The 15,395-nt window shown below is 35.1% G+C and overlaps 1 protein-coding gene and 1 long non-coding RNA gene across 14 annotated transcripts in view; one reads left to right on the top strand and one right to left on the bottom strand.

Annotated features, from left to right (window-relative positions):
• Positions 1-15,395, top strand: part of LOC105228775 (obscurin) — a 369,554-nt gene that overhangs the window by 339,857 nt on the left and 14,302 nt on the right. For all 13 annotated transcript variants that reach the window (XM_049451168.1, XM_049451169.1, XM_049451171.1 and 10 more), the window contains 2 exons: positions 2,595-3,298; positions 8,308-8,440. In XM_049451168.1, coding sequence (XP_049307125.1) covers positions 2,595-3,298; positions 8,308-8,440 — 837 coding nt within the window. The remainder of the gene's footprint in view (positions 1-2,594; positions 3,299-8,307; positions 8,441-15,395) is intronic.
• Positions 9,320-10,793, bottom strand: LOC125777212 (uncharacterized). Its single transcript, XR_007422169.1, has 6 exons — positions 10,725-10,793; positions 10,322-10,531; positions 9,953-10,246; positions 9,772-9,898; positions 9,569-9,702; positions 9,320-9,436 (listed from the first exon to the last, which is right to left on the bottom strand). It is a non-coding gene; the product is annotated as an uncharacterized LOC125777212 (long non-coding RNA).

Here is a 15,395-nt window from a genome sequence, read left to right as displayed (position 1 = left end):
GACAGTCGGGTCCACGTAAGTGGAACAGACCCGGACTTTTATTCGGCCAAACTGTGTCAAATTGGCAGAATCTGCCGCTACAACAACAACAAGGACGTTTGAACGTCGACTTAGTTGCGATCGCAATAGCAATATAAAATCACAGTGATTTAAAAATAGCAATCACTGAAATCACAGATATCGAAAAATCACAATATCGCTCATCTCTAGCCGGTATGGTCACCAGTATGCTGGTGCAAGCCTTTTGAATGGCCTCTACGTCTGCATAACGCTTTCCTTTTATGGGAAACTGCATTTTTACGAAAAGGAAGAAGTCGCACGGTACCATGTCAGGTGAATGCGGGGAGTGGTTAATGGTTAATATTGTATGTGATTTGGTCAAATAATCGGTCACAATTTTTGGTCGTCAGTCAATTTGTGCGGAACAAACCGTGCACACACCTTTCGTAAACCCAAATGCTCGGTCAAAATGCGATAAATCGATGTTTTGTTTCCATTTCCATGAATTTCAATGATGATTTCGACTGATTTTTGATGAATTCTCGCAGTTTCGATGGAATTTCCGGTGATCACGGATTTTGATTGGCCCACATGTCGATCGTCATTTATGTCCTCACGACCACTTTGAAAACGTTGAACCCACTCGTGCACTCTATTACGGGATAGGTAATCATTGTTTCATCAATTGAAACGTTTCGATAAAAGTTTTACCAATTTTAAAGCAAAATGTTATGTTGGCTCTTTGTTCGAAGCTCATTTTCGCACCGATAACGCAAACATACTGACACTTAAAACGCACTAATTCACTTAAAACCGATGAAATGTCATGAAATTTTCACTGGACAATCGATAAAGATAGCAAATTCTAATATTGTATCTAATAATACCTCTAACGCATTTAGTTATTGATTTATCCCACTTTTAGTATATTTTTATAATACAGATAGATTTATACATTAAACTTATTAGAGGGCGGGCACGCCCACTTTTTAAAGATTTTCAAACCACTCCTATCTAAAGCAATTCTTTTCACTATATTACACTTTTGTTTTTTAACTTGCGGCTTAGTTATGGCACAATAATGCCATTTTGTGGCAATGGAACGATTATGCCCAAGGCGCTACGGTTTATGTGTACCAAGTTTCATGATGATACCAGACAGTGACATCACAGACCCCACCCAAGACAGTATTTCCATAATGTTCCTACAAGTATAGTCTCTTCTATCGAGTGCCAATAGGAATTTTGTGTACCGTTTTGCACATTACTTTTGCAGTTTTGCACCTAGGTAGCTCATTACGTCGAGTTTTGAGTTTCTTTTCTATGCTTCTGTCAAGATCGTTGTATAGGTTTTCCAAACGTTGATCACGTTTTCGGTTGTTATCCCCACACCATTTTTGGCAATCTCGTTGGTTATTCCATTGCCCTCGATGCCTTTGTGGGCTAGCACCCAGTAGAAGTGAATACGAAGTTACTTTCTTGATTTTTGTTTGGTTGCTTACGTAGATGTTGACTCTGGAATTTCCTACAGGTGTATTATAGACCATCTCCGCGGCTTTCGCAATAGCAAAGACTTCAACTTGAAACATACTGTAGTGATTCGGCAACTTAAAAGGTTGTCTTATGCTTAACTCTGGACAGTATATTCTGGTAAGTGGATTTCCGTACGCCTGTCCACCATACTACTGCACCGTAGAGCAGAATTGGTCTAACAATAGCAGTGTAGCACCAGCGGATGAGAGAGAGCCCCCAGGTTGTACCGAACATCTGTCTACAAGCATATAAAGCTTGCATCCTTTTTTCACGTTGTCCTTTCACCACAGTTTGCTGTACAAGAATATCCCAAGGTACTTTGTGCGGACCTTGAAAGACTCGCTTGCAATGTCCAGTTCTGGACAGTATAGAAAGTGGTGGCCTTAATATTGCTAATGGCCCGTAGGCACCTACCCGTTATTAAGATGTCAATGTCGTCCGCATATGCCTCTATCTTTGGGGCTTTGCCTTCGAAGTTTCTTAGCAGTTTATTCACCGTTAATGATCATAGAAGCGGAGGTAGCACTCCACCTTGGGGAATACATCAACAGATTTCCCCCGTCATTTTAGCCTCGTTGCAATCTGCTCTTATCTGTCTAGAGGTCAAAGAATTCCGTGGAGACGTTGTTGAACGATCCAGAAATGTCCAGCAATGCTCCGAGGTGGTAACGGGGGCTTCGTTTTGTGCATGAAAAACTATATTTAGGGCATTCATAAATACAGTCACGCCCTTTTCAAACTGTTCATGTGAGTCTAAGTCTCTTGCTTAATAGTAACTGAATGTAGAAATCCCAGTTTCTATTCTTGGGATTTCTCTTAACCTCGTTCTTGATCTCTGCTTCCAATCTAATGGAGGAGTAAATGTGCCTATGGTCAATAACGAACGGTTTAATATAGGTTTCTATCATTACCTTGCAAATAAGTTATTATAATTTTTAATTATTTATTTTTTAGTTTTGCTCGTTTGACTTTAACTTCGGGCAACCCTGAGTTATAATACTAAGACTCCAAAATAAACTGCACAAAGAAATTTTATCATATGTTTCCTTTCTTTTTTTTAGATAAAGGATTTACTGATATCTGTTGTGGGAAGCAAGAATTTGAAGTTATCAGATTTTGGTCTCTCCCGAAAAATTAATAGACACGCTCTAACTACTTTAGACTTCGGAATGCCGGAATACGTTTCACCAGAAGTTGTTAATAAAGAGGGTGTTGGATTTTCTCATGATATGTGGGCTGTAGGGATTATAACCTACGTTCTGCTAAGTGGTCGGAACCCTTTCCGGGGTAGTGATGACTATGAAACACTGTCAAAAATTCGTGAGGGGCGTTGGGAATTCAGCGATTCAATTTGGTCCCATATATCCGCTGATGGAAGAGATTTTATTTCCCGCCTTTTGTCGTATAGAGCAGATGATCGGATGGATGTCAAAACAGCGTTAAAACATCCATGGTTTTTTATGTTGGACTCATTACCGACTGGAACAGAATATCAGATCACCACAGACAATCTACGAAGCTATCAAGACCAATTTGATGATTGGAGTGAAAATGCAGCCTGCAAACAATATTTCCGACGTAGACGACTCAGTGGTTGTTACACTCATCCGTCTAGAATGGTTTATCCACCAGGTCATTCATATACGCCTGAACCGACTCCAGAACTATTGCCAGAACCAAAAAAATATTCCACAAAACGCGAAAACACAATGTCAAAATATTTGCATCCAGATTATGAGTTGGGCTTAATTCAGTCCGAAAGTCAGTAAGTACTCAAACTCCTCTTTTTGTTGTTACTTTTGTTATGAAAAAGTAAAAAATAGCTAAGTTCGAGCACATCTGAACATTTTTTACTCAAGAAATTTGTTAAAATATATTGCGTGTACATCACTATAAAAACAGTGCGCATGAAATTCGTTAATAGACTAATTTATGTCAATTGACTAATTTATTTTGTGTTAGCTCAAGTGCGCAATTAGTGTCATTCTTAATTTATTTTTATAGTCAAAATATCTCCTTCAAAATCAACCTTACTAAAAAAAGTACTCAAATGAATCATTTTATCAGCAACTGATATTACTACATTAGGCATTGAATCACATAATAAAAATATAATAATAATATTTACTCCTAATATATTTCTCTGGTTATTTGATAAGTACGGTAAAAACTAAAAAGACAAATGGAAATAATAATACAGATAGTCTGAATCGATATAACACTTTCGTAGATACAATTCACATATTTTTTAAACTACAATAGAGCCAAATATTACACATTAACCAATATATCGTATAAGTCCAACCGGAAATTTGAAAAACTTGTATTAGATATATGGAGATAAGGTTAATTTTTTTTGACATTACTACGTATTATTAAAATAAAAGGTGCTCTTTAAATCTCATTAAGGTACGTAACATTACATACCATCACCAATATTTAAGATGTAAGGTCAACCGGATGTTCAAAAATTATTATAATAGCTTAACGGGGGTCCGGACCAGTTTATCTATTTTAGAAACAATACGCTGTTGTTGGAATGAAAGTTTCTCGGAATTTTATTAAAATAGCTCACATATTTGCCGGTCTCAGTCAAAATCAGTCCCGTTGCATATGTTAACCCCCTCCCCCCATTCATTAATTGCAATACCAATTTTACTTGATAACTATCACTAAGCTGCTACGGGCTGCGGGTTGTTCGCTGTTCCAACTATTAGGCGTAAAAAATTGCCTATTCCGGATTAGGATTCCATTTATGAAATATAACAGTTGTGAACATACTGGTAATTAGTAAATTATATAAGTAAAGTCCGCAAATTAGAGTCGATACATGTATGTATGATGTCGATATCATATATGGTGTGCGTTCCAAAACTCAACCAAACCAAATTCAACTCGCGTAGGAATTTTATACCGAAAAAACCTACGAGAGTTAAACTCGGCCGAGTTTTGGAACGCAACCATGAATGATATGATTCATGTAAATGCATCGTACGCATGGCGCGCAATTTCAAATCGCTAAAGTAGACTAAAACGCTGTGATACTCACTTTTTTCACGCACTCGCTCAAAAAACAGGAATAATTAAAAAAAATTCGCCGATTCAGGAGAAAAACAGGGACTCATTGCATTTTTCACGAAAATCATGGAATTTTCACGAAAATCAGGGAATCAGTGCCGTGAGTAACAATCAGGGAATTCCCTCACAATTCAGGGAGGCTTTCAATTAATGGCGTGTTGTAGTCATTGGTCCGTTACCAACTCTTGCGCGGACTTCAACTCGTTTTCATGATAATTTATATACTTATATATTATATTTGTTCCCATTTGTTTACATATAACTCCCTATCTACATACATACTCGATTAATTTTAGGGAATCAACCGTTGGGTTAACAAAACTTCTGCACTGAAATTCATTAAAATCTCACTTTTTCTGACCAACATTTACGGTTTAAAATACATACATAAGTCACTACATATATCGGGTATATTGGGGCTAAACTTTTAAGTATATTCAAAAACATGATTCTTTCAATTTTTAAACCAATTCATACACTAACAGACATATTGATATAGACAGTCTGCTAGAATGAGGAAACCCATTATAGGTTGCATATACGGGATGGGGTAGTTCGTGATTATTCACCGGTTCTTGTATTAGGTATGTGGCAGCCAGTAAATATTAATTTGTATTGTAACATATCAATAACAAATCTTTGAGTTTCATTTAGTTTGCATCCGATTTTATCTATTTTTACGTGGCACAAAAATACACTGTTTTTGGGAAAAGTTTCTCCCTGAATTTCATTAAGATAACTTACATATTGACCGATATATCGTATAAAGACAACTTCAAGTTCGAATGGTTCAAGAAAAAGCGGTTAAAAAGGTTCTTGTTTACATTTTATTGAATTGATTGATTTATTTTAATAATTGTGTGAAGCCAAATGAAGTAAATGAAAAGCAATGAGCAAACCAAAAAAAAAAAACAGAAAAATGCTGAGTAAATTATTTAATCAAAAATACCATTTACATATGTAGATAAACCAACTATAGAAATTGTGCAAAATAATCAATCACATAAACACAAATTGAGAATAAATATAAAAATAATTTTAGCCATAAAATATATTATTTTAAATGTTATAAGAAAAAATTATAACTTACAAAATTTTATTAAACACTATTTGCTAAATCTAAATCTAAAAATATTAAGAAGATGTTTCAAACAAACTAGTTAGAATAACCTCTTGCTGGAGGTTACTTCATGTAGTTCCCACTTATTCACAATCTTAGTTTCATCTGATACTATAGAAACGATAGTGATTCATGAGCCCTTGATTTTGAAAGTGGTATAAGTCAAAAATTTTAAAAATCTACTTTATCAGATAATACTTATCAAATCTTAATAAAATAACATAATCTGAAGATATTAGCTGCATGCCATGCAAATTAACTCTTTAAAATGTGTTTATTTTTTAGTTGTTAACTGAAATACAGATATTGTTCGTATTGATAATGGTATAAGTCAATGTGTTCACAAAGTAATTTTGCCATGTCTTCAGATAGTGGTTCAGGTATGATGAAGTAAAACTTTTAATGTAAAAACCTACTATTTAAAGTTAATTGTAGACATTTTACGGCGAAAAAAAATTAAGTAATGCTCCCAAGAAATGGAAACGAATAATAATGATATCGTCTTCTGATGAATCGGCTCATAGTTTAAAAGGGAATTCAGAACCCTTACAAATGAAAGAAAGCAAAATGAAATCAAGAAAGAGGACACGCAATCAACAGAATTATGCACAAAATATAAGAAAAATTAAGAGAAATCGTGGAGAGGAATATGAAAAAATATAGATTGTCTTTTTTCCAAAAAGTGTTTAAATGGAATCGGATATGAAGACAGGAAAGCTAATTTTGATTATTTTTGGAATTTAGCAAGTTTCGAAAAACAGAATATGTTTCTGTATGGTAAAACAAAAACGCCCCAGAAATCACAAAGGATATATGAGAAAATGGAGTCTTAAGTTTCATCTATGTATATGTATGTATGAGTTCGGAAGTTTCTGTTTGCAAAACTTGTTTTTTGGATACTTTCAAAACATTTAACGGAATATGAAGCCGTGCCCTAAAAAAATGAAGAAAAAATTAAAGTAGTACGATATCATATTCTGAATTTTCCAGCATGTGAGAGCCATTAGACGCGATCACATCGCACTTCAGGTCGAAAGTATCTAAGTGCTGACTTAGATATTCGAAAAATGTATGGGCTATATGTGAAAAAATGTGATGAAAATAATACATCATGTGTAAAGGAGTGGACTCATAGAAAAATATTTAATACTGAGTTCAACCTAAATTTTCATACTCCTCGTAAAGACATCCAGTAATGAAGACGAGAAGTTGTATCTTATGGAAATTCGTGATTCACATCTTAAAAGTGCCGAACAGGCTAGAAAAAGTTTAACAGATGACATTCAAAAAACAAAAGATAACCCGAGTGAAAATTACGGATACACATTTGACCTACAGAAAGCGCTTCCTTATCCAAGACTTTTTGTTTCGGTAGCTTATTATAAGCGCAACATGTATGTATACAATTTAGGGTTTCATAATTTCCACAATGGAATTGCTAAAATGTATGGATGGGATGAAACAATCGCCTCAAGAGGATCACAGGAAGCTGCGTCCTGCATCTTAAAGCACATTCGGGACATTACCACTCAAAAGCATATAATAGCTTACAGTGATGCCTGCTCTGGACAAAATCGAAACATTAACATAGCTTTAATATGGTTAAAAATTGTTCAGGCATCTGATAATAATGTTGAAACAATTGATCATAAATTTATGGTATCCGGCCATTTTTTTTTTTGCCAAATGATCGCGATTTTGGTTTGATAGAAACTAAAATTAAAAAATCGAATTATTTATACATCTCTGAGCATTATTAATTTGATAAAATCATGTAAGATGAGAAACCCATTTTCGGTAGTACAAATGGATCAAAAAGATTTTATTTCTACAAGACAACAAAAAGAATCAACGAATAATAGAAAGAAAAACATCAATGGAGAAGCTTTGCCTTGGTTAAAAATACAAAGGATCAGATTTCTAAAAAATGCCCCATATAAGATGTTTTATAAAACTTCCTTGGACGACAACTCCGAATTCAAACTATTAGACCCCTCACCTAAAAAAGGAAGACCTAAAATATACGGAAATATTGATTTACTTCCATTATACACAACCATTAGATCAATAACAAAAGAAAAACGTAAAGATGTGATGGATCTACTACCCTATATTCCACTAATTTTTCACAAACACTTTATTTCTTTAAATACTAATGAATAATTTACTTAGTCACAATGAAATGAGTTTGAATAAAATGTTAATTACTAATAAAATTGTTTCATTGGTGATATAAGTCATTTATAAAGTCATGCAGTTAATTTTGAAAGAGGTACAAGTCATTTAAACCTTTCAAAACCACATTTTCTTTTAAAAATGGCTATAAATTTCATAATCATAATAAATACTTGTTTGTTGGGACTACTTTACTGTCGAAAAATCATAATCCATAATGCAAGAATATTTTTTAATCCTTTAAAATGCAAAACTCTAAATATCTCGAAACAAAAAAAAATAAAAATATGTCTTATGCCACTTTAAAAATCATGAGCACATATGTATATAATTATTTTTCTCTATTCAGTACATTTAGAAATAATCAAAAAATACAAGGATTGTATTATTATTAATTTCAGCTACCAATATGGACCAGATACTTATCTTCTACAACTTAGAGATGTTAGTTTTCCTGTAAGGTTACGCGAATATATGAAAGTTGCTCACAGAAGATCACCTTCATTCGCACTCAACGATAGCGTTGATTGGTCTGTAAGTATTATGTCTTATACATACACACAAAAAAGTTTTGGTGTCAAAACAGCACTCTTCGGTGTTGCTGTATATATAAACTAAAAAAGGTGTAAACTTAACACCAAAAGGAGTCAAAATAAATAACACTAAAAAGAGCAAGTTTGACACTAATGCGGAGTATTTGTAAACAGCACCTTAAAGTGTGATTTTAACTCCAATAAAGTGTTAATAAGAATTACACTAAAAGGTGTAATTTTAACTCTATTAAGTCTTAAATTTTGAGTGCAGTTTTAGCTCCAATAAAGTGCTAAAAAAATTTACACTAAAAGGTGTAATTTTAACTCTTAACTATTCCCCAAAATTTGCCCCACATAAAGGCTGGAATGAAACGGAACTCGTTTTTGATTCATTTTTTATTCAGTTCAAAAACTATTTACATATATTATTTAAATAAAAATTACATCCGTTATTATTATGTATGTATTAGAATTAATATGATAATAATCATAAGGCTTTTTAAATTTCAGGTTGTCAAAGGGGATTACCTCCTTATTTTTCGAAGGAGACACCTCGTAAATATTAAGAATATCAATGAAAGTATACATGTTTCGTATTCTGGTAAAACCTGTGATAGACAAAACTTTACATTTTCATTTAGATTAGTACTACTTATTTATAAAACTTTTTCTCCCTACTGATATCCCATTTTTTAAATTACTGATCGTTCAGCATCAATTTTGCTTTTGAACTTCATATAGATCTCAAGAACTCGATTAGAACACTTTACATTCGGTTCAACTTTGTAAATGAACTTAGAAAAAATTTTATATGGAATACATAAAATGACTTAAAATATAAATCAAATACCTCAATGAAAGTATATGTTATAGGCACATGTAAAGCTTTACGGTCAATTAAAATAAAATACTGAACAATTTCCTCCTTACTTTTTCCAGATGCTACGATTGTGGGCTGCTTGCTGTTTAATTCGAAGTCGTCTATGGGTGTATTTATCTAAAATTATAAAGATAGTTAAATTATTGGTTTTCTTATAGGACAAATTATTGCTACTTTTTAATTTATATTTGAATAAAAGCAGGACAACAGTTATAGTTTTATCACAAACGTTACTCCATACATACTTACATTCTGAAAATTTATAAATTTATTGATGGTTGATTCGAAATTTACTCGTTGTTGTTTATTTTCCTTTGAGCGTAGTGTAAATGAAGGTAGTAGTCGTAGCAGATGTAAAAACGGTTTGATTTCAATAAACCACTCTAAAAATTTAAAATTTAAATCAGAATTTTTAATACATATATATGTATTTCCTAAGTGAAGATGCTCACCTGGTATTAAAGAGCTTCCAATAGCATCTTTCAAAACGTCACCTGTGAATTTTAAATAACTACGCCAAGAAGTAATTAGGCTGTTGGCTATTAAACGATTGTAGCGCAGTTCAAAATCGAATGAAATCTGAAAACTGTTTACTAGTAATAAAGATTATTTTAGAAATGTTGTCTTATATACCAGGGATGGATCGTATCGAAAAATCGGAAAAGCTTTCAAAACATCAAGATGTAGGGTACAATATCGAATTCTCTCATTCAGCGTTGTTTTCAATTTTTGCTTTATATCTTCAGAGTTCCCTCCAACGACACAATTTCTGAAGAAACCTACATCAAATTCCTCTGCTGTGCTCTTACGTCCATCTGTATTTGATTCACTTGAACTCTGGCTAAGATTCGTGCGCCTTTTTCTATTCAAATTTTTTAGCTTTGAAACCAGGTATCCTGAATTTTCCGCGGGGTTGTAAAAGAGATCCTGTGAAAAAAAAGATTATAATCGGCGTACGTATTTATAGTTACTATCGCCCTTTACTTAAAAAAACTCACTTACAATTCCTCCTATCTCGCTTGCGCTGCATTTGTAAACTGGAAAATTGGCGATAATGGCTTTTGCAAGAGCTATTTTTTGTTGCCGAGATGGATAATTACCACAAACTTTGCGCAGAAAGTTTACAGCTTCACGCACCAATATTCGGCGTGAGGCATCACTTAATGTTTTTGTTTGGTTGTATTCCTCCAGTATATGAGCACCATCACCTTCCTTAAGAAAGTCCAATAATGCCTATGTATATACAACAGCTCAATATTTGTAAACATTCAAATATTTTATACTCGCTGAGCAGAATATGAACATTTATTGAATGCAAATGAACAATGCGACTAATTTGCGTGCAAATGCTATGTATGTAGCGAGTAGTTCATATTCTGCACATACGCCCATTTTTTATACTCACTTCATTTCCGATAGCTTCAAAACTAGAGCTTATTGCCTTGTCATTGAAATTATTTTCTGCTTAAGATTGTACATTGTAATGCATATTAGCACAAATAATTGGGATTTTGTCTTAGCTTACCTTTGTCTAAAATTTCTAGCAAAAAACAGGAGCAACTTCCAAACTGCTTAATTGTAGATACTATTTGGTCTTCCTCTATTGGAGCTTTATCCCGGTCCAGAAATTTTATTGTGATATTGTACGCAATGCCGAATTTTGAACAAACTGTTGAAATGATAATGCAATAAAGGTTCACGAACTTTAACTAACCCACAAACAAGAAAAAACTTACTGAAATCAAGCACATCTTTCGCTCTGGTATCTGTATTTATATCAATGAGTTTTATCACATTCCCACTTCTCACTTTTATCAACATTTGCGTTTTTATTAATCAATTCCTTAGGGGTATTCTCTTGCTCTTGCAAGATTGCAGATTGCAAAAATACTACACCGAAATATACAAGGGCACGAGAGCACCCATTGCAGAATCTAGTGATATATGAGCGACTGATTCAGTCAATTTATTGTAAATGACTATTGTGCATGGCTATTGTGAATTGGCGCACCTTCTGCATACATTTTTAACAAAAAAAACTGTAACAAATCTTTGTAATTTAAATAAAAATTATAAAATCTATTTAAAACTTACCTTCCTCAACAATTTAACGTCAAAATATGATTTTATGTAAAATGGCAACTACAACAGGGTTGCAATTTTATTTTTGCGTGACATTGCACGCTAATATACACGGGTTTTGGTCTGACATATTTCACAGCCCTTGCAAATATTTTTCTGCGTGTGTTTGTTGTTGTGCCGTTACAAATTTGCAATGCTTGCACCGTGCACCGGGTTTTGCAAGAGCAAGAGAATACCCCTCTTATTTATTTAACAATTTTAGTTATTTTGTCTGTTGAAGCACGAAATATCCCGACTGATTTCAGATGAAGACAAAGCAAGCCATGATGAGCGAAATGAGATGGCATCATGATTGCCACGCATTTTTTCATGTGTAGTAGTTTCAAAAAGCAAATAATTTATGCGGGATTTTAATTGTATTTAGATAAATGCATATATTGCGCATAGCCGCAGATTAAGAAAACCACATCACTTCCAATTATTATTGGTGTGTATTTGTTAATATTTAAATTAAAAAATAAATTCTTCTTAAACTATACTATACTATGGGATTAAATTTTGCACCTTTTTACAGATGAACATTTATATATTATTCAACAATTTTTTAATACATACAGATGCACATAATAGCATAGATACTATTAGTCCGTGGTTGCTGAACATATTCTTTATCTTTTATGCCAAATCTTTTATTATAAAACTAAACAAATATCTACTCATAAATGCACAAGTAACATATGTATGTATGTACATTTGCTCCCACGTATGGGAATGTAAATATACCATAAGTCAATGAAAATATTTCATACTTAAGGTACATATATCTTGCATTATTTGATGGCAACCCTTTCTTTGCGTCCACGAAGTGTTAATTTCGCTGGTTATATACATACAGATGTATGTACACCTGCGAGCACTTGAATAGGATCAAAAACTGATGTCGGAATAATTGGATTTTTCCATTTTTCAACATACTTTTTCTCGTTTAAAATGAAATACAATTGTCCGTGGCTGAGTGATAGGCCTCAACATTTTACTATTGTGATTAAACGCTTTTTTGTCTTAGACCTTTCGAAAAATGAACAATTTTTATTTTTCGTATAGAATAATTGACTAGCACATACAAAGAATAACTTCCTGCCTTACCATTAATTTTGAAATATATTTAAGTAGGCGCTTCTGTCTCTAGACAAATACAAACAAATTAAAAAACCGTCGGTAAATCGTGTCTGTAAAACATCATGATCCATCATTCAAACATTGTCTCTATCCATGTGCGAGTTAGTGTATACTGCCGTTCATACATGAGATGGGAGACAGAGAGCGGTTAAGGGCAATTTTGAACATCGCGAGAATTTAGTGCCAGATTGGGTAATTAATAAACCATAAGTTTACTCTAGGGAATTTTCGCATTGGTATGAGATGGGTATAGATCAGCAATTTGTCAATAATTTTTCAAGTTAAAACCAAATTAGTCGACAAAAGAAGGATATAAATTTTTATATATATAATTGTGATACTTTGCAAGAAAAGCAATTCGCATTTATGGCATACATCAAATTGCAAGTGGTGGATTGGTATTGTAGTAAATTTTTTTCTAACTTATGGTAACGCCATTTGTAATGAACAGCAATGCTGACTACCAAATAGTGTTAAGCTTACACTTTAAAGTGCAGATCTGGGAGCAAATTAGTAAAATGACTCCACATTTTCTCACGTTGCACTGTTTTTGTGTTACAAATGAGAATGACACCATAAATTGGTGTTAATATTGCTCCCAAAGGTGTAGAATTCACACTTTACTTTTTTGTGTGTACATGCATAAAATTTTGTTTTCAAAAAGCTGTGCTATGTGGCAATGAAGCATCGGTTCTTAAAGTTTGTTTTTTCACATTAATTAAATATACTTACCATATCAATCTCGGTTACCTGCAAATCCTTCTAATCTGACTGTGTCTTACTGCATCTTACTTCCTTTTTTATATTATATGTACATATATAGCACATTGAGTGCCATGTCGCACATTTTCGTACGACAGCGATTTTTATGATTTCCTTGTCGTCATGCCCATGTCGTACAAAAACGTCCGACGTACGAAAACAATTACAAAATCCAAAGTAAACAACGAAGCAATGAATGAATGACCTAGCCAGTCTAGCCGCTGTCTTTTAATTCGTTGAACTATGTCAATGTCGCCGTGACCAACGCGCAAAGGACCATTAATCTTTCGCAAAACTTTTCTCTCGAAAACTCGCAATGTCGACTCATCCGTTGTTGACATCGTCCAAGCCTCTGCCGTAGGACAGGAATTATGAGTGACTTATAGAGTTTGGTTTTTGTTTGTCGAGAGAGGACTTTGCTTCCCAATTGCCTACTTAGTCCGAAGTAGCACCTGTTGGCAAGAGTTATCCTGCGTTGGATTTCTAGGCTGACATTGTTGGTGGTGTTTACGCTGGTTCCAAGATAGACGAAATTATCTACTACTTCAAAGTTATGACTGTCAACAGTGACGTGAGTGCCAAGTCGCGAGTGCGACGACTGTTTGTTTGATGACAGGAGATATTTCGTCTTGCACTCGTTCACTGCCAGACCTATTCGTTTTGCTTCCTTGTCCAGCCTGGAGAAAGCAGAACTAACGGCGCAAGTGTTGAGGCCGATGATATCAATATCATCGGCATACGCCAGCAGCTGTACACTCTTATAGAAGATTGTACCTGCTCGATTAAGTTCTGCAGCTCGAACTATTTTCTCCAGCAGCAGATTGAAAAAGTCGCACGATAGGTCGTCGCCTTGTCTGAAACCTCGTTTGGTATCGAACGGCTCGGAGAGGTTCTTCCCGATCCTAACGGAGCTTTTGGTGCCGCTCAACGTCAGTTTACACAGCCGTATCAGTTTTGCGGGGATACCAAATTCAGACATCGCGGCATAAAGGCAGCTCCTTTTCGTGCTGTCGAAAGCAGCTTTGAAATCGACGAATAGGTGGTGAGTGTCGATTCTCCTTTCACGGGTCTTTTCCAAAATTTGACGCATGGTGAATATCTGGTCGGTTGTTGATTTACCAGGTCTGAAGCCACACTGATAAGGTCCAATCAGTTCGTTGACGGTGGGCTTTAATCTTTCACACAATACGCTCGATAGAACCTTATATGCGATGTTGAGGAGGCTAATCCCACGGTAGTTGGCGCAGATTGTGGGGTCTCCTTTTTTATAGATTGGGCATAGCACACTTAAATTCCAGTCGTTGGGCATGCTTTCGTCCGACCATATTTTATTGTTCTTCAGGCGGGTGATTGCTATTCGAACTTCTTCATGGTCGGGTAATGGAACGTCTGCTCCATCGTCATCGATTGGGGAATCGGGTTCGCCTTCTCCCGGTGTTGTGCTTTCACTGCCATTCAGCAGGCTGGAGAAGTGTTCCCTCCATAATTTAAGTATGCTCTGGGCATCGGCAACTAGATCACCTTTGGGGGTTCTACAAGAGTATGCTCCGGTCTTGAAACCTTCTGTAAGCCGCCGCATTTTTTCGTAGAATTTTCGAGCGTTACCCCTGTCGGCCAGCTTATCGAGCTGTTCGTACTCACGCATTTCGGCCTCTTTCTTCTTCTGTCTGCAAATGTGTCTCGCTCCCCTCTTCAACTCTCGATATCTATCCCATCCCGCTCGTGTTGTGGTCGATCGTAACGTTGCGAGGTAGGCAGCCTGTTTTCTCTCCGCTGCGACACGGCACTCCTCGTCGTACCAGCTGTTCTTTTGCACTTTCCGAAAACCAATGGTTTCGGTTGCAGCTGTACGTAAGGAGTTTGAAATGCCGTCCCACAGTTCCCTTATACCGAATTGTTGATGAGTGCTCTCAGAGAGCAGGAGTGCAAGCCGAGTAGAAAAACGTTCGGCTGTCTGTTGTGATTGCAGCTTCTCGACGTCGAACCTTCCTTGTGTTTGTTGGCGTGCGTTTTTTGCTGCACAGAGGCGTGTGCGAATTTTGGCTGCAACAAT

The sequence above is a fragment of the Bactrocera dorsalis genome, chromosome 3 (assembly GCF_023373825.1).
Source record: "Bactrocera dorsalis isolate Fly_Bdor chromosome 3, ASM2337382v1, whole genome shotgun sequence".
Lineage (NCBI taxonomy): Eukaryota > Metazoa > Arthropoda > Insecta > Diptera > Tephritidae > Bactrocera > Bactrocera dorsalis.
The sequence above is the reverse complement of the archived record's forward strand: the minus strand, read 5'-3'. Positions and strand labels throughout refer to the sequence as shown.